We start from the raw sequence: 27,204 nt of genomic DNA on the forward strand, positions 1-27,204 counted from the left end.
ATCAAAAGATGGAAAACGGAACCATATTTCGGTAATCCAACCAGTTGAAAATATGCGATGGGACTTAATGAATATGATGTCAGATCAGTTGACGTCTGAGACATGATTACTGACGATAGGACGACATAAACTGTATCTTGGAAAATCTACATATTCTAATTATCAGATTCACATGGAATTGTTGTGCAATTTAAATGTTTAAATATTAAACTATTTGTGAAAAGATGAAATGTAATTTTTAACTTCTTAATGAGAGAACGGTTTGTCAGAAGAACACCACTCTGCTCACTCAGAGGCCCCGCCCAAGTGAACAGACATGGGTTGTAAACTATGAAACACAGCCCTCTCTCCCAATCCTATATAAGCCCCTTGACGAAAATGTAACTTTCTGTTCCGAGGACGTTAGGGCGACGGTGCTACGTTAAAAGGGCTCAGATAATAACCTGTTCCGAGGACGTTAGGGCGACGGTCCTACGTTAAAAAGGCTCAGATAATAACCTGTTCCAACGACGTGTGGACTTGAGGTTCCCACGTTGAAAGGACAAATACCACCTACAGAACTAAGCCAATTTTGGGGGCCCTAACGAAATTACGACCAATCTAATTAAGCGCAGCTTAGACTAAATATTTATTGCATTTTCCTTTTTCAAATGGGCGGTAATTTAGAATGCATAAGATACTGTATTTACGATAGCATAGCTTCTCCCTTTGTTACTCAGTCTTTCCGCTCTTTCACTCAAACCCCTCCCCCTTTTCTTTGTGTAACCAGCCGCTATATCGGCTCCGTTCACCAGGTCCATCAATGTATGATTGATTCTGTGTATATGTAAGTCTGTGCGATTATTTAGGTATTTAGTAAATAAATAATTAAACCAAATTTTGTATTGCTAATTCAATTTGTTAGCCAGGGTTCATGAAGATAACCAAGAATTTACAACTTTCAGATGAGACTAAACAAGGTGAAGATTAAATATTGACTGCTATTGATGTAGAAGATTACTAGGTCTTTAAGAGTTTATTCGGAAGATAACAGCTCTACAAACATTATTTTGTGGTTCCCCGACTTTCTAGTTAATTATTTACCTGATTAGCTTAATCAGGTAATATTAATTACAGAGAAATTATTTTACAGAATAGCATGTCATATCACTTAATCCGGCATAGCCAAAGACACAACAGGTTCTACCTGGAACCAAACAGAGTTCTTCAAGAGTTCTCCTATGGGGACAGCCAAATACGTTTTTTCCCCTAAGAGTGTAAGATCTGCAGAGGATGAAGTTGGACATTGAAAACATTGTTCATTACATTTCTATTTGTATCCATAGTTACCAATTAAAGTTAACCTGCAACAGTGGTGTGATGGGCTAGGTCCTCATCAAGGACATCTGAGCACAGAAGGCGATCTGGAGCGTAGTGGTCCTCTTGAAGAGTGGTGTAATGGGTCAGATCTGGAGCAGAGTGGTCCTCTTGAAGAGTGGTGTGATGGGTCAGATCTTGAGCATAGTGGTCCTCTTGAAGAGTGGTGTGATGGGTCAGATCTGGAGCATAGTGGTCCTCTTGAAGAGTGGTGTGATGGGTCAGATCTGGAGCAGAGTGGTCCTCTTGAAGAGTGGTGTGATGGGTCAGTTCTGGAGCATAGTGGCCCTCTTGAAGAGTGGTGTGATGGGTCAGATCTGGAGCATAGTGTCCTCTTGAAGAGTGGTGTGATGGGTCAGATCTGGAGCATAGTGGTCCTCTTGAAGAGTGGTGTGATGGGTCAGATCTGGAGCAGAGTGGTCCTCTTGAAGAGTGGTGTGATGGGTCAGATCTGGAGCAGAGTGGTCCTCTTGAAGAGTGGTGTGATGGGTCAGTTCTGGAGCAGAGTGGTCCTCTTGAAGAGTGGTGTGATGGGTCAGATCTGGAGCAGAGTGGTCCTCTTGAAGAGTGGTGTGATGGATCAGATGAAGTGAAGACAATCAGCACATTACAATTTTATCAAGTTAATATTTTATAAGCAAACTAGAAAAGGACACTCTTGAAGAAACGTTGTACTCAGCCAGTTAAAAGTATTTCCATGGTACTAGTTGAATAATGCTGTGGCAGTTATAGCTTAGAGATGTATTTAAAAAAAATACTTTGCGTCATTCCCCAACACGGCTCAGGGGCATATTTTAGGACTTTCCAGAAGGCCCATAACACATCAACCTCCTGAGTTTTCATGACACTTACTGTAAGCATAAAAATATTACTTTTTTATGATTTGCATTATGTGGGCATGCAGAACATAACAGTAACACACAGTAAAAGATTTGTAACAGTGAGAATCTACTAAAAGTGGTAGCAAAGGCATGTTTGCTCTTCTGTCCCTTCATTTTGAAGTGGGACATTAATCCATTGGTCATCAATCAGAAATATTTTAAGAAAGAGGTTATTAAAATTAGACAGTAGTTCAATAATGAAAATGTTGAACTCCTCTCTAAATGGTCAAGTTTATCTTAATCCTAATACATGTTGTAATATTCAAACTTTTTTTATAAACACACAGCTCCATAATCCTGAGGTCATTGTCCTGGACAAGGTTCCCCAATATAGGACAGCGTGGCAGTCTTAAAAAACAAAGTTAAATGCAAAAATGTAAGTATGTGTAAAGAGGCAATAAAGCGACAGTAAAATATTATATTGTTCAAAAGGTTATGCGTCTGTCATATAATTCCTGCAACAAACAGTGTTAGAAATTGATGTAATTGGTATATCTCTTCCTCTTCTCTACTTCTGCATGTGTGTGAGTTTGAGGGAGCGAAAGAGAGAATGAGCAAGAGAGAAATGGGAGAAACTTTACATGACTCACCAGGGGAGGTGTTTGTTCAATCAGGAAACTTTACATGACTCACCAGGGGAGGTTTTGTTGAATCAGGAAACTTTACATGACTCACCAGGGGAGGTGTCTGTTGAATCAGGACACAAGGCTTTTGCACCTGAAAAAAAATCTGAGTTAAAATAGGATTTGATTTGCTATACAATGTTATATTATTAGAAGTGGTGCTTTTTCAATTAGATCTACTTACACTACACTCTTAGAAACAAGGGTCCAAAAGGTTGTTCAGCTGTCCTCATAGGCAAAGCCTTTTTGGTTCCAGTTTGAACCGTTTTGGGTTCCAGGTAGAACCCTCTGTGTCAATTACTATGGATTTAAGAAGGGGTGGTCCTGCGCTCTCAATTCCCTGGGATGTGGCAGAATAGGTCACTGGTAACTGAGTGGGTGGCCAACCACCTCTGTAGAGGCCATGCATCAGGCCATTGACATGTTTCAGGAACTGTAAAGACAGAGACAAATCAAGGTCTTCACTAAGTTACGCTTAGCCTAGCGAGTACATTGACTATGTTGCCCTTCAGCAATATGTCAGTTAGGCAGGCAGGCAGACAGACGGAGAGAGATAGAGAGAGATAGACAGCAAAGCATAGGCTATTTCCATTTCTTAGTCAGCAGGCTGGATAACTTCTCTACTCCTTCCCTTTTTTCCCTCGTCCATCCAAGTTAGAAGATTCCTGCAAGAAACAGACATTTAAGAATGAACAAAGACGTTAGAATGCGTGTTGAGGGGGAGTCGGGATATGCTAAATTTATGGTATTCTCAAATACAAAATACCCCAAAATACAAGGATCTCTGACGAATCAATAAAAACTTCACATTCATATTGGGAGTACAAGTTTCAAGAATTAGCCTAGCTTACTGTTTTACACACACAAGCAATCTAGGTTTCGTGTTTTCATGTCTCTCTCTTACACACACACACACACACACACACACACACACACTTAATATCAATTAACTAAACAGAAATCTAAATGGCAGCGCCTACAACAAGTCAAAATGGAAATGTAGCTACCATGTCCATGGAGGATTATCCTGAGAGCTAAGAGAGCGCTAGCTACAATTATCCAGCTAAACTAGCAAACTAGCTAACTGATAAGGCAATTTATATGCTTAAAGGTAATTATTAAAGAATTCCACCCTGAAACGTAACTATTAGTGATTACTAGTTTATGTAGCATGTATAATGAACGTAAAGTACTAAATGTAAGTCCAATAAGGTTCGGTAGAGACATGTGAGGGAGAGAAATGTGTGTGTGTGTGTGACTAAGAAGATACCGAGAACAATTAAACTGTGTATGACTTGACCTGGCTAGAACTCTGAGAAACTTACGATAGGACAGGGAGTCCTTTCAAGGTTCCTCTAATCTCGTGGGGATGGAACTGCCAGTTTGGTAATGATGAACAGTGGTGAGAACCATGGGGAAGGATACATTTTACCTACTGTTCGTGTGTATGTATGTGCGTAGGCTATCTACTGTTTGTGTGGAGGAATGCGCGTAAGTAGGGAGTGAGTTATAAAATGGCATGTCTTTGTATTGTGGACTTTCTCGTGAATAAACTGTACGAACCTTTAGCATAAGCTGAGTCTTTGCCTAATTATCATTAAACCCAGGGTCTTACAAACCTCGGGGATTGGTCAAAGCTTATTGATTGTTAGTTATTATCATTGGGATTGAAAATTCTTGTGACACTAACTACAGTAGCTAGCTAGCAAATAACTTATTTCCTTGACGTTCTTCTCCTCAACAAACCGTCACTTTACTTTCAAAAGTAAAACAAGAATGCAGGACAACAGGGATTATCACTAAGCAGTCAAATCTTTTCAAAGTTTTGTCTGTACATTTTGAGAAACTGTTGTTGATTTCCACCTGTGTGTTGTTGTGTAGTTTACCGGGAGCTCTGTCTTAACTGCCATATGGATAGTGATGGGGAGTCGACTTCAAAATAATAGATTCCTCAACTCTTTGCCTGTCGAGTCCTGGTGTCAACTCCCATTTCTGGTTGTCAAACTCCGATTTCGCTAGGAATCGATTCATCGACTTCTAAGATTCTGTATTTTTGCAAGGGATTAAACTATTTTCCGTAGTTTATTTAGAGAACACATACTCACGCATCTTTCACAGCAAAGAAAGGGCGAGGGAGAGAGAGATGGGAGGGGCACAGCCAGGCATAGGTAGGCATGTCGGCCACCAGGCAGACAATCAGAAATGTGTATTGGTAATCAAAAGATCTAGGCTATAGGCTATGGTATTGCTGTATTTCGCAATTTCTTGGCATGCAATCTCTCGCGCAAATTTCCAAAAATTGGGGCTATCAATGAGTAGATTGAGCAATTCTACACTCAACAGACCAAAGACCAAACACACACTAGTGAGAGAAAGAGGTGCAGGTGAGGGAGAGAGGATTAGGGCAGGAAGAGAGACAGTCAGAACCGTGCGCATATGCTATATCTTGGTAATCTCTATCTAGAAATGCCTCGTAAATTCACCAAAAGTACATTAAAATTGGCTATATATTACTCTATTAATGACTATGGCTTAGCTATTCTTCATAGTGCCAGTGAATTGAACATGAACATTGTCAAATGCATCAGTTTAATTAGGCCTAGATGTACAATAAAAAGTATTGTGCCTATAGCGTATTTAATGAAACCCTGGCGGGTTGTTGATGTCCTAGGTCCGGCCAGATAGCTTGGTCCGGCAGACCGGTCAGATAGCTTGGTCCGGACAGAGAAATAGGTCCGGCCAAATATGTCTGGCTGGCCAGATAGGTAGGTCCAACCCGCCAGATAGGTAGATCCGGCTCGGCTGGCCTGACAGATTGGTGGCTCCGGCCAGCCAGAGTAGCTAGGTCCAGCCAGCCAGATTGCTAAATCCGGATGGCCGGTCTGCCAGACAGCTAGGTATGGCCGGCCAGATAGGTAGATCTGTCCAGTTGGCCTGCCAGATTGGTAGATCCAGCCGGGCCGGCCAGGAAGGTAGTTTCGGCTTGATGGCCAGGTAGCTAGGTCAGGCCGGCCAGGTAGCTAGTTCAAGCCGGCCAGAATGCTAGGTCTGGAAGGCCGGTCGGCCAGATAGCTAGGTAAGGCCCACCGGCTGGCCAGATAGCTAGGTCTGGCCGGCCAGTAAGCTAGGTCCGGTCGTCCGGCCGGCCAGGTAGCTAAGTCCAGCCGGCACAGAATGCTAGGTCCGGACGGCCGGTCGGCCAGATAGCTAGGTACGGGTGGCTGATCTCAGACGATCCCGCAGGTGAAGAAGTTGGATGTGGAGGTCCTGGGCTGGCGTGGTTACAGGTGATCTACGGTTGTGAGGCTACGGTTGTGTCAAATTCTCTAAAACGATGTTGGAGGCGGCTTATGGTAGAGAAATTAACATTACATTCTCTGGCAACAGCTCTGGTGGACATTCCTGCAGTCAGCATGCCAGTTGCATGCTCCCTCAAAACTTGAGACATCTGTAGCATTGTGTTGTGTGATAAAACTGCAAATATTAGAGTGGCCTTTAATTGTCCCCAGCACAAGGTGCACCTGTGTAATGATCATTCTGTTTAATCAGCTTCTTTATATGGCCCAACTGTCAGGTGGATGGATTATCTTGGCAAATGAGACATGCTCACTAACAGCGATGCAATACATTTGAGAAAAATAAGCTTTTTGTGCATATGGAAAACTTATGGGATCTTTTATTTCAACTCATGAAAGATGGGAATGACACTTAACATGTTGTGTTTATATTTGTGTTCATTATGCGCTCCACTCTTCTCTTTGGTCTTTTAATAAGTAAACGGCAGGTGGTGCTACTGTCTTGACAAAGCCACAATCTGGAGTTGTGTTTCAGCCCAATGATAGCCATATTAGCTGAGGGATGGGGATGGAGAAAGGTAACATCACAAACATGGATACCGCAATAATACAAAAACATATATTATATTTGGGGTTAGTGTTGATTGAAACTAACCAATACCTGCACTTGACCCTCCCTCTGCTTAGAGAGAAACAGCTGCATGTGAGCTCTCACATTTTTCAACATGTTTTTTTTTACAATAAGATAGTTTTGGAGTTAGATAAACTTGGATTTTTTGGCAGGGACATATACAGGATGCTACCCTCCACAACATAACCTTCACTCCAGAACAACTCTCCAAACCTACAACCCAATTTTGAACAAAATGACCTAGAAAGGATTCCTTTTTCCAAGCTATACAGATGGTGATCTGGCAAACAAAGACCTGAGAACCTGGAACTGAGACAGACCAGATACAACTTCAATTTGCACTGAGGTGTGAAGTGAAAGGTGTCGAAGCCTTTGAGCCCAACAAATGGGCAGGTTATCCCAATCAAATCCAGAGGCCTTTGAAGCAGTTCACAGACCATCCAGCCATTTTCTACAATAAATCATTTCCAGAAATAAAAGCTTCTCCCAAGTGGGTGTGACACCTACTCCCGTTGGCTGCTGCTTGGATTCCACCTGGCGATCTGTTCACCGTCTGCCCTGGCTTGTCTCCCCCTGGCACTGTTGGGGCGAGTGACTCTGAACTTACAATGGCTAGCCCCAAGTCGTTATATATTTTTTCTTGTGCATTTTGCTATTTACCTAATGACTCCTACATGCTTTGTTGACGATGGACTTTCTTGTTTACCCACCCGTGGGACAGACTATGTTTGTTCCCACACTCGGGACTCTGACTCTTTACTGGTTACACAGACTTTTGGCCTCCCATCCTATTCTAACCACCTCTTGCCGGCTTTGTATTCATGTTACCTGATGCAATTGCTGTACAATATGATCGTTGCCATCTAATGCACATTCAAATATCATAAATCAGCACTGTAGAGCTCGCCCTGTCCTCTGCCGTGCCTTGATTGTATTACTGCTGATGATATCTGGAAATGTGCATGTACACCCTGGCCCATCTACGGTTGCTAGCCCCAATTCTGACTTGTGCTCTGATATCTGCTTTGGTGATTTCTGCTCTCATAAAAGCCTGGGTTTTCAGCACGTTAACACTAGAAGCTTATTACCTAAAATGGATCAATTGAAAGTGTGGGTTCACAGCTCCAATCCAGATGTGTTGGTCATTCCTGAGACATGGTTAAGGAAGAGTGTTTTGAATACTGATGTTAACCTTTCTGGTTATAAACTTTTTCGGCAAGACAGATCTTCCGAAGGTGGGGGAGTGGCAATCTTTACCAAGTTTTACAGCCTGTGTTCGTAATGGCTGCTCAGTGAAACGTCCTGTCCTGATTTGCCATAGACGCTTGGTAAAAAACTTTAATGAGCAAGCCTTCCTTCATGACCTGGCCTCTGTAAATTGGTATAGAATCAGCTTGATCCCCTCTGTCGAAGATGCTTGGACATTATTTTTTATATTTTCAGTGGTATTGTTAACAAACACACCCCCATTAAGAAAATTAGAATTAAAACAGAGTTAGCCCCTGGTTTAACCGTGATCTTGCAGAGTTACTCCACCTCAAGAATTGCATTTGGCGAAAGGCTCGGCACACACGTAATCAGGTTGACAGGCGCTTGTTCAGGCAAATGAGAAATAAGTGCACTCAGGCTATCCGGAAGGCCAAGGTTAGTTACTTTAAGGAGCAGTTCTCTCTCTGTGGGTCTAACCCCAAGAAGTTCTGGAAAACAGTTTAAGACCTGGAGAATAAACCGTCCTCCTCACAGCTGACCATGTCCCTTAACGTTGATGATGTGGTTGTTACTGACAAGATGCACATGGCTGAGCTCTTTAATCACCACTTCATTAAGTCAGGATTCCTATTTGACTCATTCATGCCTCCTCGTCCGTCCAACATTTCCTAATCGCCCACCTTTTCTAATGTGACTAGCCCCTCTTTTTCCCATCCCCGCTACAAGGTTTCTCCCTGCAGGCGGTCACTGAGTCTGAGGTGCTAGAGGAGCTCCTTAAACCTGACCCCAAAAAAACTTCTGGGTCAGACGGTTTAGACCCTTTCTTTTATAATGTTGCTGCCCCTATCATCGCCAAGCCCATCTCTGACCTTTTTAACCTGTCTCTCCTCTCTGGGGAGGTTCCCATTGCTTGGAAGGCAGCCACGGTTTGTCCTTTATTTAAACGGGGAGATCAAGCTGATCCTAACAGTTATAGGCCTATTTCTATTTTGCCCTGTTTATCAAAAGTGTTGGTAAACTTGTCAATAATCAACTAATTGGCTTTCTTGATGTCTATAGTATTCTCTCTGGTATGCAATCTGGTTTCCACTCAGGTTATGGATGTGTCACTGCAACCTTAAAGGTCCTCAATGATGTCACCATTGCCCTTGATTCTAAGCAATGTTGTGCTGCTATTTTTATTGACTTGGCCAAAGCTTTTGATACGGTAGACCATTCCATTCTTGTGGGCCGGCGAACGAGTATTGGTGTCTCTGATGGGTCTTTGGCCTGGTTTGCTAACTACCTCTCTCAAATAGTGCAGTGTATAAAGTCAGAACATCTGCTGTTTCAGCCACTGCCTGTCACCAAGGGTGTACCCCAAGGCTCGATCCTAGGTGCCACGCTCTTCTCAATTTACATGAACAACATAGCTCAGGCATTAGGAAGCTGTAATAGCGTGTGTGTAGGTGGCAGGGAAGTCAGGCGCAGGAGAATCGAACTTGGTATAAATGGAGTCGTTTAACCTCTCTAGGGTCGGCGGGACGAAATTGTCCCACCTACGTAACAGCCAGTGAAATCCTGTTGCGCGTTATTCAAATACCTTAGAAATGCTATTACTTCAATTTCTCAAACATATGACTATTTTACACCATTTTAAAGACAAGACTCTCGTTAATCTAACCACACTGTCCGATTTCAAAAAGGCTTTACAACGAAAGCAAAACATTACATTATGTCAGCAGAGTACCCAGCCAGAAATAATCAGACACCCATTTTTCAAGCTAGCATATAATGTCACATAAATCCAAACCACAGCTAAATGCAGCACTAACCTTTGATGATCTTCATCAGATGACACACCTAGGACATTATGTTATACAATACATGCATGTTTTGTTCAATCAAGTTCATATTTATATCAAAAACCAGCTTTTTACATTAGCATGTGACGTTCAGAACTAGCATACCCCCCGCAAACTTCCGGTGAATTTACTAAAAATGTACTAAATTACTCACGATAAACGTTCACAAAAAGCATAACAATTATTTTAAGAATTATAGATACAGAACTCCTCTATGCACTCGATATGTCCGATTTTAAAATAGCTTTTCGGTGAAAGCACATTTTGCAATATTCTCAGTAGATAGCCCGGCATCACAGGGCTATCTATTTAGACACCCAGCAAGTTTAGCACTCACCAAAGTCAGATTTACTATAAGAAAAATGTTATTACCTTTGGTGTTCTTCGTCAGAATGCACTCCCAGGACTTCTACTTCAATAACAAATGTTGGTTTGGTTCAAAATAATCCATAGTTATATCCAAACAGCGGCGTTTTGTTCGTGCGTTCAAGACACTATCCGAATGGTAAAGAAGGGTGACGAGCACGACGCATTTCGTGACAAAAAAATTCTAAATATTCCATTACCGTACTTCGAAGCATGTCAACCGCTGTTTAAAATCAATTTTTATGCCATTTTTCTCGTAAAAAAGCGACAATATTCCGACCGGGAATCTGCGTTTAGGTAAAAAGACGAAAGAAAATAAAGCATGGGGTCGACTCGTGCACGCGCCTAAGCCCATTGTCCTCTGATCGGCCACTTGCCAAAAGCGCAAATGTGTTTCAGCCTGGGGCTGACTCGATATCATTCAGCTTTTTCCCGTCTCTGAGAGCCTATGGGAGCCGTAGGAAGTGTCACGTTACAGCAAAGATCCTCAGTCTTCAATAAACAGAGACAAGATTCTCAAGGAATAGTCAGAGAGGGCACTTCCTGTAAGGAATCTTCTCAGGTTTTTGCCTGCCATATGAGTTCTGTTATACTCACAGACACCATTCAAACAGTTTTAGAAACTTTAGGGTGTTTTCTATCCAAAGCCAATAATTATATGCATATTCTAGTTTCTGGGCAGTAGTAATAACCAGATTAAATCGGGTACGTTTTTTTATCCGGCCGTGTAAATACTGCCCCCTACCCCCAACAGGTTAATAGACTTAACAAAACTCCAAAATCAAAGTTACAAGATAAAGAAAAGTGGGTACAAGAACCCGTCACGCACCAATACATAATACACGAACATACAAACAAACAATCTCTGACAAGGACATGATGGGAAACAGAGGGTTAAATACACAACATGTAATTGATGGGATTGGAACCAGGTGTGAAGGAAGACAAGACAAAACCAATGGAAAATGAAAAATGGATCAGTGATGGCTAGAAGATCGGTGACGTCGACCGCCGAGCACCGCCCGAACAAGGAGAGGGACCGACTTCGGTGGAAGTCGTGACAGAAGCTCTCTTATCCATTTATATGCAGATAATACAGTCTTATACTCAGCTGGTCCCTCGCCAGATTTTGTGTTTAACGCTCTACAACAAATCTTTCTTAGTGCCCAACAAGCTTTCTCTGCCCTTCACCTTGTTCTGAACACCTCCAAAACAAAGGTCATGTGGTTTGGTAAGAAAAATGCCCCTCTCGCCACAGGTGTGATTACTACTGAGGGTTTAGAGCTTGAGGTAGTCACATCATACAAGTACATGGGAGTATGGCTGGATGGTACACTGTCCTTCTCTCAGCACATATCAAAGCTGCAGGTTAAAGTTAAATCGTAATCGCTCCTCTTTCACCCCAGCTGCCAAACTAACCGTGATTCAGATGACCATCCTACTCATGCTAGATTACAGAGACGTAATGTATAGATCTGCAGGTAATAGTGATCTCTTGAGCGGCTAGATGTTCTTTACCATTCTGACATCAGATTTGCCACCAATGATCCTTATAAGTCACATCACTGCACTCTATACTCCTCTGTAAACTGGTCATCTCTGTATACCTGTCGCAAGACCCAGTGGTTGATTCTTATTTATAAAACCCTCTTAGGCCTCAATCCCCCCTGTCTAAGATATCTACTGCAGCCCTCATCCTCCACATACAACACCCGTTCTGCCGGTCACATTCTGTTAAAGATCCCCAAAGCACACACATCCCTGGGTTGCTCGTCTTTTCAGTTCACTGCAACTAGCGACTGGAACGAGCTGCAAAAAACACTCAAACTGGACAGTTTCATCTCAATCTCTTTGATCAAAGACTCAATCATGGACACTCTTACTGACAGTTGTGGCTGCTTTGCGTGATGTATTGTTGTCTCTACCTTCTTGCCCTTTGTGCTGTTGTCTGCGCTCAAAGGGCAAGATAATAATAATGTTAATAATAATAATAATGTTTATACCCTGTTTTGTGCTGCTACCATGTTGTGTTGCTGTGCCATGTTGTGTTGCTACCATGTGTTGTCATGTTGTATTGCTTCCATGCTATGTTGTCATGTGTTGCTGCCATGCTATGTTGGTGTCTTAGGTCTCTCTTTATGTAGTGTTGTGTTGTCTCTTTTGTCATGATGTGTGTTTTGTCCTATATTTATTTAATTTATATATATTTTTAAACCCAGCCCCCAACCCCGCAGGAGGCCTTTTGCCTTTTGGTAGGCCGTCATTGTAAATAAGAATGTGTTCTTAACTGACTTGCCTAGTTAAATAAAGGTTCAATAAAAAATGTAAATTAAAAAATCGGTTAAAAGAACCCTTCAGCCTTATGGTGGTGCAAAATCTATCATTGTTTGTGTCTAAAGATGGAAGTGGACCGGTTGATGTGTCTGTGGTTGATCATAAGACCTCTCTGTGGTGAGAGCTCTACAAAGACCCGAGTCACAAAAACCAGGTTGCACTAGCAGAGGTGCCATTGTTTCTGCATAGGAGTAACATAAATACAAGCTAGACAACAGCACCTCCTCCTCTCAGCTCTCAAGGCCCATTATAACCAAGTCAAGCCAGTGAAATGAGCATCACTTTGGTTTGATTGAGTTTTATTTTGTTCCTCTACTGAGTAAATAACGTTGTATTGAAGTCATATCTGTAGTCGGTCTGAGCAGGAAGTGTCGGGTCAACGTTTGGTTGTGCAGTTGGTCAGTATGTGTGGAAGTGTATCCAGACTTGCTCTGCTTCTGGTGCTGTGGGGTCTATTCACAGCTGTTGACGGTAAGAGAGATGTATCCCATGATCTATTTAATTTGTACACTAGCCCTGAACCTTACAGGAGTCCTTACAGGAGTTAGACCTATACAGTTCAGTAATAACGACACTGTATTGTAAAGTGTAATTGCTCACTACAGTTTTAATGCAGTTACTCAACAAGAATAAACTTTCATTTTTATTTCTCTACCACTAGATACTCATCTTATGTTTTATCACAAGCAACACAAAAACAAAATGGCAACTATACAAAACATTCTCTAAGATGGTCAACATAACATTTCCAAATTCTGTCAAATATGTATGGTTTAATATGTATGGTTTAATATGAATGGTTTAATATGAATGGTTTAATATGAATGGTTTAATATGAATGGTTTAATATGAATGGTTTAATATGTATGGTTTAATATGTATGGTTTAATATGTATGGTTTAATATGAATGGTTTAATATGAATGGTTTAATATGTATGGTTTAATATGTATGGTTTAATATGAATGGTTTAATATGAATGGTTTAATATGTATGGTTTAATATGTATGGTTTAATATGTATGGTTTAATATGAATGGTTTAATATGTATGGTTTAATATGTATGGTTTAATATGAATGGTTTAATATGAATGGTTTAATATGTATGGTTTAATATGTATGGTTTAATATGAATGGTTTAATATGTATGGTTTAATATGAATGGTTTAATATGAATGGTTTAATATGTATGGTTTAATATGTATGGTTTAATATGAATGGTTTAATATGTATGGTTTAATATGTATGGTTTAATATGAATGGTTTAATATGTATGGTTTAATATGTATGGTTTAATATGTATGGTTTAATATGTATGGTTTAACTCCAGTTTGTTATTGGGGGTGGATATGGGGCTTTCCAATTGATGGCTTTATTCTTTTTTGCAGCAAGTAGACCTAGATTACAAAACTTTCTATGATATTGATTACCAATATTTACATTTCCCAACAAACTTAATCATGGAGATGAATGGATATAAATTCCTAGACACAATGAAATGATAGCACATACATTATCCCAGAATGGTGTCAGTTTGGCACAGGACCACAGCATATGTAATAGAGTTCCTTTGAGCTTTTTGCATCTCCAACAGAGATGTGACATTTCTGGGTGACATTACATGCATTCTGGCAGGAGTATAGTAAGTCCTATGAATTATCTTACATTGCATTAGTTCATGTCTTAAATTGTAGGAGCAGATATAAAAATGTTCACATATTTATTTATTTTATTTATTTCACCTTTATTTAACCAGGTAGGCAAGTTGAGAACAAGTTCTAATTTACAATTGCGACCTGGCCAAGATAAAGCAAAGCAGTTCGACAACATACAACAACACAGAGTTACACATGGAGTAAAACAAATATACAGTCAATAATACAGTAGAAAAATAAGTCTATGTACAATGTGAGCAAATGAGGTGAGATAAGGGAGGTAAAGGCAAAAAAAGTCCATGGTGGCGAAGTAAATACAATATAGCAAGTAAAACACTGGAATGGTAGATTTGTAGTAGAAGAAAGTGCAAAGTAGAAATAGAGATAATGGGGTGCAAAGGAGCAAAATAAAATAAATAAAATAAATAAATACAGTAGGGGAAGAGGTAGTTGTTTGGGCTAAATTATAGATAGGCTATGTACAGGTGCAGTGATCTGTGAGCTGCTCTGACAGCTGGTGCTTAAAGCTAGTGAGGGAGATAAGTGTTTCCAGTTTCAGAGATTTTTGTAGTTCGTTCCAGTCATTGGCAGCAGAGAACTGGAAAGAGAGACGGCCAAAGGAGGAATTGGCTTTGGGGGTGACCAGAGAGATATACCTGCTGGAGCGCGTGCTACAGGTGGGTGCTGCTATGGTGACCAGTGAGCGGAGATAAGGGGGGACTTTACCTAGCAGGGTCTTGTAGATGACCTGGAGCCAGTGGGTTTGGCGACGATTATGAAGCGAAGGCCAGCCAACGAGAGCGTACAGGTCGCAGTGGTGGGTAGTATATGGGGCTTTGGTGACAAAACGGATGTTAAAACGGACATATCTGTGACCAATGGTTATCCTCCATTTGTTCATTTATATCTGTTTACCATTTGTTCATTATAGGTTCTGAACCATCGGGAAGAGTTTCAATCAGCTCTTGATATAACTTGGCAATCAACTTCTTTGTCGTAGCAGCTTCTTTCAGTATGTTTTCTATGCTAGATGCCTTAGGTTCATCCAGATTCTGTTGAAGTGATTGAATATGATTTCTGAGTTGTGAGAACTGAAAGAAATCGGCCTTGGATAATGTGATTCATTCAATGACAGTATAGATCCATCATAGTAAACATGTTAAAAATTCATGATGCCACTTTGGAACATGACTTAAAGGTGTCATCACTAAATGCTGGAGGTAAGGTGGGGTTATTCCAAATAAGGGTGCCTGGCAATGTTGTTTCTTTCCACCTCATGAATTTGATGGGGGTATGATGGATTACATTGAAAAAAACTGTGGAGATTGTCTGAAGACATCCTTTTTCTTATAAACCCTGTTAGATCTGAGTGAATTAACCTTTGCATTACTGTTTCTATGCCAACGAAAAGCCAATACCTTAGCAATGATTTTGTAATCCACATTCAAAAGTTATACTGGGCAGAAGATCCGCATGACAGTGGATCATTATCTTTCTTTTTAAGTAGGGTGATTGTAGCCAAACATAGTGACTGGGGAAGTTCATTTTTCTCTAGAGCTGCTGTGAGCATAATAACATAGGCCTTAGTAATCTGGGATTAAAGTGTCTATAACATTCCACTGGGAATCCATCATTACTAGGAGATTTCCCAATCTGTAGATTATTGATGGCCTCCAACAGTTCACCTGGGGTAATGTTTAATCCATATTCCTTTTCTCTGGGTCATTTATAATTGGTCAAATGGCCTTATTGAGGAAAATGTCTATATATTCCTTTGAATTTTTGTTTTGGGATTGATACAGATTGTGATAAAATGTTTTAAAGACTGAGTTAACTTCAGAAGGAACCATTCTTATGCTACCATCTGGGGTTTGAATGCTATGGATGGTACATTCCTCTTTCTTAATTTGCCAAGCAAGCGTTTCCCCTGCACTTTCACCTTGCTCAACATATTGTTGCTTGGATTTTATGGCAGCAATCTCTGCAGATCGAGAGTTTATTGTGTTATATTCAATCTTCAAAGTGTTCAACTGTTGACGGGTGTCAACATTTCTATCTAAACTGTGTTTTCTTTCTAAGAGGTGGATTTTCTGTTCTAGTATTTCTAATTCTTTATTGGTCTTATTTTTCTTATGTGAAGAGTAAGACATGATACAACCTCTCATGTATGATTTAAGAGTTTCCTAGACTACAGTTGGACATACTTCATTGTCTACATTAATTTCCAAAAACATGTCTATCTGTGTGTTGCGATATGAGGTAAACTCCTTATCTCCAAGAAACATTGTGTTGGATCTCTATGTCTCTGCTATTGGCATAGGAGGTTGAGCTTAAACGTGAAAGACAATGGACTATTGTCCATAATTATTATAGGAAGGTATTTGCATTCAGAAACAGTCAATTAAAGCCAAGTTTACAATAAATAAGTAAATGACTGAATATGAGTTTTGGAGGTGAGAGTAATAGGAGTATTGTCTTTCAGTTGGATGTTTCTATCTCCACAGTTCACACAGACCCATCTCTTTAATGTTGTGGTTTAATACCTTAGACATGTTAAGAAGAGGATATAGTTTAGTTGATGACTTGTTTAGAGTTGCATCCCGTACACAGTTAAACCCCCCCATATTATATTCCTGTTACATTGAGATAGTTTTGGTATGAGGTCATTATTTCACTTTGGGTCGTCTTCATTTGGGCATTAACAATTCAGTAAAGTAACTTTTTATTGTGCCAGGTTTCTTTTTACCATTGTAAAACATCCATTTGTGTCTGTAGTAATTTCTGTAGACTGAAATGGGACTTTTTATTAATGAGAATTGATAGTACTACTCATGCTCAATCAAACCGATCTCATGAATAATATACTCACAATCTGTTTCTCTTCCTGTTTACAGTGACTCAAGAGAAAACATTGGAGACCGGAGGAGCAGATGCCACTCTTCTCTGCCCAAACCAAACTCTCACTGACATCATTGTTGTAGTATGTCACAAATATAGAGTTATACGTGAGGGTCATGAGTGTCAAATTGCACTAGAATTTGAGACAAATCATACCAACAGCACTTGTGACCCCAGAGTCACACTACAGACAGAGAATGACAGAGTGTTTCTACACATTACCAACATACAACCATCTGATGAAGGGAACTACACCTGTGTTTGTACACATTATAATGGCAATTCTGATATAAACATAGATATTTCTGTCAATGGTAAGTGTTTGGTCTGATGGGATTGTTCACAATCATTTTAAAATGAACTCCAGCATATCTTATCACCACATATTTAGTGGAATGCCTGTCATGTGCTTACCTTTATGTTCTGTCAGTGTTTTGTGGTCTTGTTTCGTAACGTCTGTCATAGAACTTACACCTGACAGAACTGAGAATTTCTGTAGTCACAATATTGGATTTTGTCATCAATACATGTAATAATGTCTTAAAATGTAGATACTGTCAACAACATGTTGCCTTAATGTAAATGAACAAGATGGCGGAAGAGAAACATACAAGATCATAATATATATTTTCCCCTTTCTCAGGAACCCAAGTGCAACAGGCCACAGACAACAGTCTCTTCTATTGGGGGATGATAACAGGCGTTGCAGCATGTGTAGCTGCCCTGGTGTTTGGTGGCGTAATCATGAGGAAAATTCATCTCAGGTAAGATAAAACTAATAGTTTGGTAAAAGAGTTTCTGTCATGAGTGTTTGACAGATTTTTGGTATTTGAATAATTACTTGGAAGAACTGTTGTAGAAATTATGCATTCCCAAATATATTTTAGTTCTACAATGAGGATATAGTACTGAATTGGTGTCAGACTTACATGCAATGCTATGAGTTCATGGGGGCTTCAACCAAAATGTAAAACGAAACTAGGCTAGATGTTCAACTGACATCTGTGACCAGTGAGTAGTTTCCAATAGCTGCACTGTTGTGGCTTCTCACTTCTCATTTCCTGTCAAAAACGAGTGTGGTGAAAAAAAACACGTACACTGCCCACAATCATTTAGCTCCGGAAAATGTGCTGTGTAAAACATGTTTCATTTGGTGCTATGTTAACTCTTGTTATTTTTTGCTCAACAGGAGAACACAGCTACAAGTGTCTGGAACCGTCAACGAGGTGCCACAACACTGCTTGCTGTTGCCTGTTAGTCAGATGAAGGCATCTGGGTCCTCATTTATAACCGTTGCGTTAATTTCCCAATAAATATCTGCATGCGCCATTTCTGAAAAGACTGCACACTTACAAAAATATTGAGATGTATAAACTTGGTGGATGCCATACATACGCATGCTTCCCGTTATAAATCAGACCCACCCTGAACCTGTTCACGCGTGAATGAGCATTAAAATCTGCCTGAAAAACCTTTTATGGTGACAGTAACGACCTATTTTGCTGTGTACTGAAATTAAACCATGGCCGTTTCTAAATAGCAGTTGGCGAGCTTGATAAAATGTCTCTGGAGGTGTTGGCAGAATGTTTTAAACTTTTACAGTGACATTTGCTGAAAAAACCTATTGCAAATTGTTGTGGACCTGTAAACAGATTGTAACTTTTTAATATGCTGCACTGGCTGTGAATTCTGAAACATTGTCTACTCGGAACGAAATGACAGTATAGGCCTACTTACAGTGGTAGCCTACTCACTTCATTACAAAATATCAACTGTCTGTTCTTCTGTTAAAGTCAGCTGTTATGAACCGCGCTCCCTTTCGCATGATATTATAGCTTAATAGGCCCAATTAAATGGTCATTTATATTATGTTTATACATTAAGTATTGTCTAGTCGAGAAATTTGACAGTACAGTATTCAGACGTAGCCTACAAACGTCAATGGAAAAGGTGAACCTTCTGTTCTTCTGTTAAACTGCGCTTCGGATCGGCTCGCATAGAGCAAAGTAGCTTATCCATTTGGTACTGTGAAGTGGGTCTAATTATATTTACGATTCAGTCATTTAGCAGACGCTGTTATCCAGAGCGACTTACAGTAGTGAGTACATACATTTTCATACTGGTCCCCCATGGGAATCGAACCCACAACCCTGGCCATGCTCTACCAACTGAGCTACACGTGACTTAAATAACAGATGCGATGAATGGTAGCCTATCCTAACTTGTAAGCCTATAGGCTATGAAACCATCACAGTCAGAAAAGGTGAGATTATTCTGCAATTTATTTAACTAGGCAAGTAAGTTAAGAACAAATTGTTATTTACAATAAGGGCCTACCCCGGCCAAACCCAGAGGATACTGGGCCAATTGTGCACTGCCCTATGGTACTGCAGTGACACCTCTTGCACTGAGATGCAGTGTCACTCGGGATGATCATGGAAATTAAATAAATAGTAAAAAGATATCTATTTCTAACTAGAAAATGACATTTACTGAACTAAATGTGGTGTTTGCTCGTCTTGTAGCATTTATGGTTGTGAAATAGTAGTAGTGGTAGTGAAGGCAGTACTAATGGTAGTAGTAGCAATGGTAGTAAAAATGTTTTCATAGGCTATGTGTTAGTTATAGTGACCTATGTTGGGGTGGTTTGTAGGTGTGGAGTTATAGTGGGCTAGTATAGTCAGCTACAGTGAGTACTATATCATCATAAGCCATAGAATTGTCACGGTTGTGTGGAGAGACGGACCAAGGCGCAGCGTGCTCTGAGTTCCACATCTTTATTTTTGTGAAACTTACAAAACAAAAAGGAAACAAACAACGAACCGTAACATAAGCGGTGCAGCATGCACTAACTCAAAATAAGATCCTGCCTAAATATGATCGCTAATCAGAGACAACGATAAACAGCTGCCTCTGATTGGGAACCATACCAGGCCAACATAGAAATAAACACACTAGATCACCCACCCTAGTCACAGCCCGACCTAACCAAAATAGAGAATAAATGGTCAGGGCTCTCTATGGTCAGGGCGTGACAGTACACCCCCCCCCCCCCCCCCCCCAAAGGTGTGGACTCTGGCCGCAAAACCTGACTCAATAGGGGAGGGTCCGGGTGGGCGTCTAGCGTCGGTGGCGGCTTCGGTGCCGGGGCGAAGTACCCACTCCGCTCGCGGATCCGCCAGCATCGGTGGCGGCTCTGGTGCGGGACTTTGCCCCCGCCCAGACCGTGGGTCTGGCCATGGAGCCGGGTAGGACGCCGTACTCGGACTGGGCATCCACGCCGAGGAAGGCTCCGGCCCTGGAGCTGAGTTGGGCGCCGTGCCTGGACTGGGCACCGGCGCAGAGGAAGGCTCCTGCCATGGATCGGGACTGGACGCCATGCCTGGACTGGGCACTGGTGCAGAGGAAGGCTCCGGCCTTGGAGCTGGACTGGACGCCGTGCTTGGACTGGGCATTGGCGCAGGGGAAGGCTCTGGCCTTGGAGCTGAGTTGGCCGCGTGCCTGGAGTAGGCACCGGCGCAAAGGAAGGCTCCGGCCTTGGAGCGGGACTGGATGCCGTGCCTGGACTGGGCACCGGTGCAGAGGGAGGCTCCTGCCCTGGCGCGGGACTGTACGCCTTGCCTGGAAGCTCCGGACCGTTGACCCCCGTTGGAGGTTCCAGACTGGGGACCGTCGCCGGAGGCTCTGGACTGGGGACACGCACTTCAGGGCGAGTGCGAGGAGCAGGCACAGGACATACCGGACTGGGGAGGCGCACTGGAGGCCTGATGCGTGGAGCCGGGGCACAGGTTGCAACGGACTGGTGACACGCTCTTCAGGGCGAGTGCGGGGAGCAGGCACAGGACGTACCAGACTGGGGAGGCGCACTGGAGGCCTGATGCGTGGGGCCGACACAGGTTGCACCGGACTGGTGACACGCTCTTCAGGGCGAGTGCGGGGAGCAGGCACAGGACGTACCGGGCTGTGGAGGCGTACTGGAGGTCTGGTGCGTAGAACCGGCACAAATTGTACCGGAACGGTGACACACACCTCAGGGCGAGTGCGTGGAGGAAACACAGGACGTACCGGACTGGGGAGGCGCACTGGAGGCCAGATGTGTGAAACCGGTGCAGATGACAGCGGACTGGTGTCACGCTCCTCAGCACGCCCACGCTGCAGCTCTCTCATCGCCACCACCTCTCTCCGGAATCTTTCATCGAGTTCCTCCTTCGACTCCCTAACGGTCTCTGGCTCATTGCTTGGCTCCGCCCACCACCCCGTGTGCCCCCCCCCCCAAAAAAAAAAATGGGGCTGTCTTTTGGGCTGTCTTTGCGGCCGCGAACCCCGGCGTCGTCGCTGTCCTCCCTTCTCTCCTTGCGTCTGCTTCAACGGCAGGCTTTCGTATCTTGCCAAGATTTCCTCCAAAGTCCAGGATATTCTCTCCTCGATCTCCTCGTAAGTCCAGGAGGTCATCTCCTCCTGGGCACGCTGCTTGGTCCTGTTGTGGTGGGATCTTCTGTCACGGTTGTGTGGAGAGACGGACCAAGGCGCAGCGTGCTCTGAGTTCCACATCTTTATTTTTGTGAAACTTACAAAACAAAAAGGGAACAAACAACGAACCGTAACATAAGCGGTGCAGCATGCACTAACTCAAAATAAGATCCTGCCTAAATATGATCGCTAATCAGAGACAACGATAAACAGCTGCCTCTGATTGGGAACCATACCAGGCCAACATAGAAATAAACACACTAGATCACCCACCCTAGTCACACCCCGACCTAACCAAAATAGAGAATAAAAAGGCTCTCTATGGTCAGAGCGTGACAAGAATAGGTTTTTAAGTTCACAAATTGTTTTAGTTTGAACATTCGGAAAGTTTTATGGCAGTGATTTCAGTTTTGAATGTTGAAGCCTGCATTCCGCAATTGAAATGATTGGGGATACAACAAGCTTTATCGTTCATGAAGTAGGAATGATAGCAAAAAGCTGTGTTGAAGGAACCTACGTTTTGTCAGTCTGCACATGTCATCGTTGGGGTGGTGTTTGTAGCTGTGACTGTGTGGTTGTGTGATTGTGTTGTTGGTTCTTTGGGCCCTACAGTATGGATGAGGTAAATAGTTGTGGTCAGTAGTTGTGTGTTTGTTGTCAGGAGTTGTTGTCAGTAGTTTTGTTGTTCTGTTGCTGGTTCTTTGGGCCCTACAGTGTGGACGTGGTCAGTAGTTGTGGTCAGTAGTTTTGTGGTTGTGGTAAATAGTTGTGTGGTCAGTAGTTGTGGTTCAGTAGTTGTGGTCATTAGTTGTGTGATCAGTAGTTGTGTGGGTGTGGTCAGCAGTTGTGTAGGTGTGGTCAATTGTTGTGGTTCAGTAGTTGTGGTTCATTAGTGATCAATCGTTTTGTGGCTGTGGTCAGTAGCTGTGGTCAGTAGTTATGTGGTCAGTAGTTGTGTGGGTGTGGTCAATTGTTGTGGTTCAGTATTGGTCAATCGTTGTGTGGTTGTGGTCAGTAGCTGTGGTCAGTAGTTGTGTGGTTGTGTTGAAGGTTATTTGGTCCCTACAATATGGATGTGGTCAATAGTTGTGGTCAGCAGTTGTGTGTTTGTGGTCAGTAGTTGTGGTCAGTAGTTGTGTGTTTGTGGTCAGTAGTTGTGTGGTTGTAGTCGGTAGTTGTTGTCAGTAGTTGTGTGGTCAGTAGTTGTGTGGTTGTGGTCAGTAGTTGTGTGGTTGTGGTCAGTAGTTGTTGTCAGTACTTGTGTGGTCAGTAGTTGTGTGGTTGTGGTCAGCAGTTGTGTGGTTGTGGTTAGTAGTTGTGTGGTTGTGGTCAGTAGTTGTTGTCAGTACTTGTGTGGTCAGTAGTTGTGTGGTTGTGGTCAGTAGTTGTGTGGTTGTGGTCAGTAGTTGTGTGGTTGTGGTCAGTAGTTGTTGTCAGTAGTTGTGTGGTTGTGGTCAGTAGTTGTGTTGTTCTGTTGCTGGTTCTTTGGGCCCTACAGTATGGACATGGTCAGTATGGATGTGGTCAATAGTTGTGGTCAGTAGTTGTTGTCAGTAGTTGTGTGGTTGTGGTCAGTAGTTGTGTGGTCAGTAGTTGTGTGGTCAGTAGTTTGTCGGGTGTGGTCAATTGTTGTGGTTCAGTAGTGGTCAATAGTTTTGTGGTTGTGGTCAGTAGTTGTGTGGTCAGTAGTTGTGTGATTGTGGTCAGTAATTGTGGTTCAGTAGTTGTTAGTCGTTTTGTGGTTGTGGTCAGTAGCTGTGTGGTTGTGGTCAGTAGTTGTGGTCAGATCGATTGATTGATAGATTTGATAGCCTGAACATGTGAATGTTGGTTTGGTGTTTCTAGCTTGAACTGTTCAAGAGTTACTGTCCTTGAGTAGTTTATGCTAATTTATGCGAATGCATACAGTTGATGAAAATGTTATTTTTTTAATTTGTAGTTAGGATAGCTGGAATGATGACAGTTATTTACTCCTGCGCCCCCCTCAGTACAGCAGGCCATTCATGCCCTTCAGCATGGGTTTGACTCAATTCAAAAATCACTTACTGATCTTAAACTAGTGCTAAATGCTAATAAAACCAAATGTATGTTGTTCTGTAGGTCTCGTAATATTGACCCTGAGGACATTGAAGGGAGCCCATATTGAGCAAGTTCCCCATTATAAGTACTTGGATATTGGGATGACGATAAAACACACATTGAAAAACTGACACAAAAGTTAAGAATTAAGATTGGTTTCTTTTATAGAAATAAATCCTGCCACACTTTGGAAAGTATAAGGAAGATTGTTCAAGCAACACTTCTCCCAGTGATTTATTATGGTGATATTATCTACATGCATGTGGCAGCCTCAGTTTTAAAACCTTTAGATTCAGTCTATCACTCGTTACTGTGTTTTATCACTGGGGACAATTTTAATACACATCACTGCATTTTGTATAGTTGTCTTAGCTGGGAGTCTCTGACTACCAGAAGGGCCCAGGATTGGCTACTTTTTGTATATAAAGCGGTTCTTCAAAGAGTCCCCCACTACCTCAGCTCACAATATTACTTATTGTGTGTTACATGTTCACAGGGCTCCCTAGCAAATGACATGCTGTTCTCAATGGTGACCCACCCTGTATAAATAAAAGTAATACGTTAAAAAAATAGATATATATATTCCTATGGTTCTCATTCAAACCCATGTTCATTTATGCAAATGTAAAATGGTTACAGTTCAAAAAGTATACACAGCATAAAAAATTATTTGACAAGCAGTCTAAATTGGGGCAGTCTGTAACGCCCTGGCCATAGAGAGGGGTTTTTTGTTCTTTATTTTGGTTAGGCCAGGGTGTTACATTGGGTGGGCGTTCTATGTTCTTTTTCTATGTTTTTGTATTTCTTTGTTTTGGGCCGTGTGTGGCTCCCAATCAGGCACAGCTGAAGTTCGTTGTGGTTGATTGGGAGTCACACATAAGTGCATGTTTTTCCGTTGGGGTTTTGTGGGTAATTGTTTCTGTCATTGTGTTTCACCTGACAGGACTGTTTGGCTGTCAGTTTCTTGTTTTGTAATTGTATAGTGTTCCGTTTAAGAATTAAATATGATGAACACTAACTCCGCTGCGTTTTGGTCCACTCTCTCTTCAAACAGCCGTTACACAGTCTGAACATCTCAACATTGGTTTGGAGATGATAGCTTAAGTGGAGAAAGGAGAATTTTCACACAAAAAATTACCATAAAAGTCTAGGGCCCTTTTTCCCCATTGAAAGGCATTGGGAGCTCATTTAAATATTCTTATAGTTCAAAAATTATAAATGCTATCAAAAATATGTTCTCAAAAGCAATCTAATTTGGTCCAGTCTAGACATTTGGAAATTGTTTTCATTTTAATAGCTTAAACTCTAGAGCAAGCGGAATAAATATAATAATAATAATAAGAGTAAGAAATCTTGAGTTGTGCTTAGCTTAGCAAGCACACCTAATTATTTTAGATGCAAATATAAACTAAATAGATTTTCACGCTTCTCACTAATGGCAAATGATTGCATCTTATATTTAGCAACCAGTTTTATTGTTCTGAATAAGAGTCTCATCATACATTCTCCATTTGCACCATGCTAATACTAGGCTACTTATGCCTTCTTGTAATGCAATATTTCAACCACTTGAAACTGTGTGTACTCATTGTCTAAAGTTAGCGTGAGGATAAGCACATTCTCATGTCAAGTTCAGTTTTTATAAATGACAACTTTTGCTAGAAAACTGGCGCAGGCACGTTATGGGGGATATTTTGTGCGTACGCAGCGTTTATTAATGAGGCCCCTGCAGACTACGCTCTTTTACATTTTCAGTTGAATTTTCCAGAGCCGCATATAAGATTCTACAGTGTAATATGATGACATATTGTTAATGTCTTTGTAGGAGGAGCAACAGGACATGGAGCCCTTCAACATGTTCACAAGGAGAGACAATGGGCTTTACTCAACTCTCCAGCTGCCACATCCTAACCCCTGACCCTCTGGCACCGTTGACCAATGACGACATGGCATTAGACACCTTCTCGTAACAGTTAGCTATACAGCTATACGGTAGAGTGGTAGATATGCATTTACTGTGAATATTTTGATGACTGAAAATTACTTTTTTTCCCTTGTCTAACTTGCCATATATAAGCCTCTCCTTTACTGTAGATGTTCTGTGGTTGTTGTAAATATCAACACATACTGTCTGCAGGCTGCACATCTGTTATGGAAGTACAGGTGTTATATACAGTTATATACAAAATTATAGCTGTTCTGTTTGCGGATAGAACAAAGCATGTTTCTGTGGAGATCACCTGATCCCAAAGTCATAATCTTTTCCACCAGGTGTCAGTGTACTGTTGTAAAATACTTACATTTTCCTGTCATAAACATGAATGGCGAAATCAATAAAAGTCCCAACTGTCACTGTATTGAAACTGTAACTTTAGAATATTCATGTAGACCTGTTTTAGTTTTCTGTTTCCTGTATAGGCCTGGCTACATGAATTATCCTACATGTTTTGGTGCATATGTTAATAAACACACAAAACTAGTAACTAGCTGGATATGATTTATTAGAACTGTTTTTCCCACAAAATGTATGTATGCTGTAGCCTATGTACTTCTGTGGATGCAAGGCCAGTCTATTTAAAGCATGAGAACTGTTTCATGGAGGCCGGTCTGTCGTTTCCTTCCTGCACATCAGTTAGCCTGACTATCCATCCTCATCGCTCCGGCCAAACACCACGCCCACTAGTGTTTCTTCTCCACCATGAGTCTGGATTTGCTTTCCTCCCCGACGGCTTAAGAATGTGAAAACATTCTCACCATTCTGATTGGTCCCAGAAACTGATGGGTTGAGCCAGAACTGGCTTACATGAATCACGTCATTGGCTTTGACATTCTGATTGGTTAGAGACTTCCATTTGCTGGTTTATTTATTTTGTACAATACCCCTCATTTTGATGTCAGCACAAATGATTTCTAGTATTGTCACGTCCTGACCAGTAAAGGGGTCATTTTGTTATTGTAGTTGGTCAGGACGTGGCAGGGGTGTGTTTGTTTTGTGTTGTTGGGTTTTTTGGGTTAGTTCTTTGTTATGTATTTCTATGTTTGATTTTCTAGTATTTCTATTTCTATGTGGTATTGTTTGGGATTGGACTCTAATTGGAGGCAGCTGTATCTCGTTGCCTCTGATTAGAGGCCATATTTAAATAGGGGTTTTTGTCTTGTGTTTTGTGGGTGGTTGTTCCATGTATAGCTGTGTAGCCTTACGGGACTGTTTTTCGTCGTCGTCGTCGGTGTTTGTTATTTTTTGTTAAGTGTTCACGTTTATCCAAATAAAAAAGGAAGATGAGCACGATACCCGCTGCAGTTTGGTCCGATCATTAAGACGTTTATGAGAAGCATGGCAACTTTGGTCACTTATACTTGAATAACTAAAAATTGATTCACATGTAAGGCTACACAGAGGGCCAGAGATAATTACAGATATGTGATAATCTGAAGTACCCAAAAATGCTCACTTGATGTGATCTTATAAAATTCCCCCCAAAACTTGAAAGTTACCAAAATTCTGGTAGTTTACTGATAATATACCCTCCCTTTGAAACCTTAAATTTAATATAATAAATGAA

General features: G+C 41.6%; 1 protein-coding gene and 1 long non-coding RNA gene across 3 annotated transcripts; one reads left to right on the forward strand and one right to left on the reverse strand.

Annotated features, from left to right (window-relative positions):
* Positions 1–1,798: 1,798 nt before the first annotated feature.
* LOC123728198 (uncharacterized) lies at positions 1,799–5,085 on the reverse strand. 2 transcript variants are annotated; one of them, XR_006760062.2, is made up of 3 exons: positions 4,747–5,085; positions 3,045–3,525; positions 1,799–2,954 (listed from the first exon to the last, which is right to left on the reverse strand). It is a non-coding gene; the product is annotated as an uncharacterized LOC123728198 (long non-coding RNA). The 2 variants fall into 2 exon arrangements; XR_006760061.2 differs by having other exon boundaries at positions 4,724–5,085.
* Positions 5,086–16,634: 11,549 nt separating this feature from the next.
* On the forward strand, positions 16,635–26,935 carry LOC123739331 (uncharacterized). Its single transcript, XM_082963303.1, has 5 exons — positions 16,635–16,647; positions 17,089–17,406; positions 17,736–17,856; positions 18,282–18,318; positions 25,467–26,935. Exons 1-5 carry the CDS (start codon positions 16,635–16,637, stop codon positions 25,557–25,559), a joined length of 582 nt encoding a protein of 193 aa, XP_082819429.1. The 3' UTR covers positions 25,560–26,935.
* The last annotated feature ends 269 nt before the right edge of the window (positions 26,936–27,204 follow it).

Source organism: Salmo salar, chromosome 17 (genome assembly GCF_965601325.2).
Source record: "Salmo salar chromosome 17, fSalSal1, whole genome shotgun sequence".
NCBI lineage: Eukaryota > Metazoa > Chordata > Actinopteri > Salmoniformes > Salmonidae > Salmo > Salmo salar.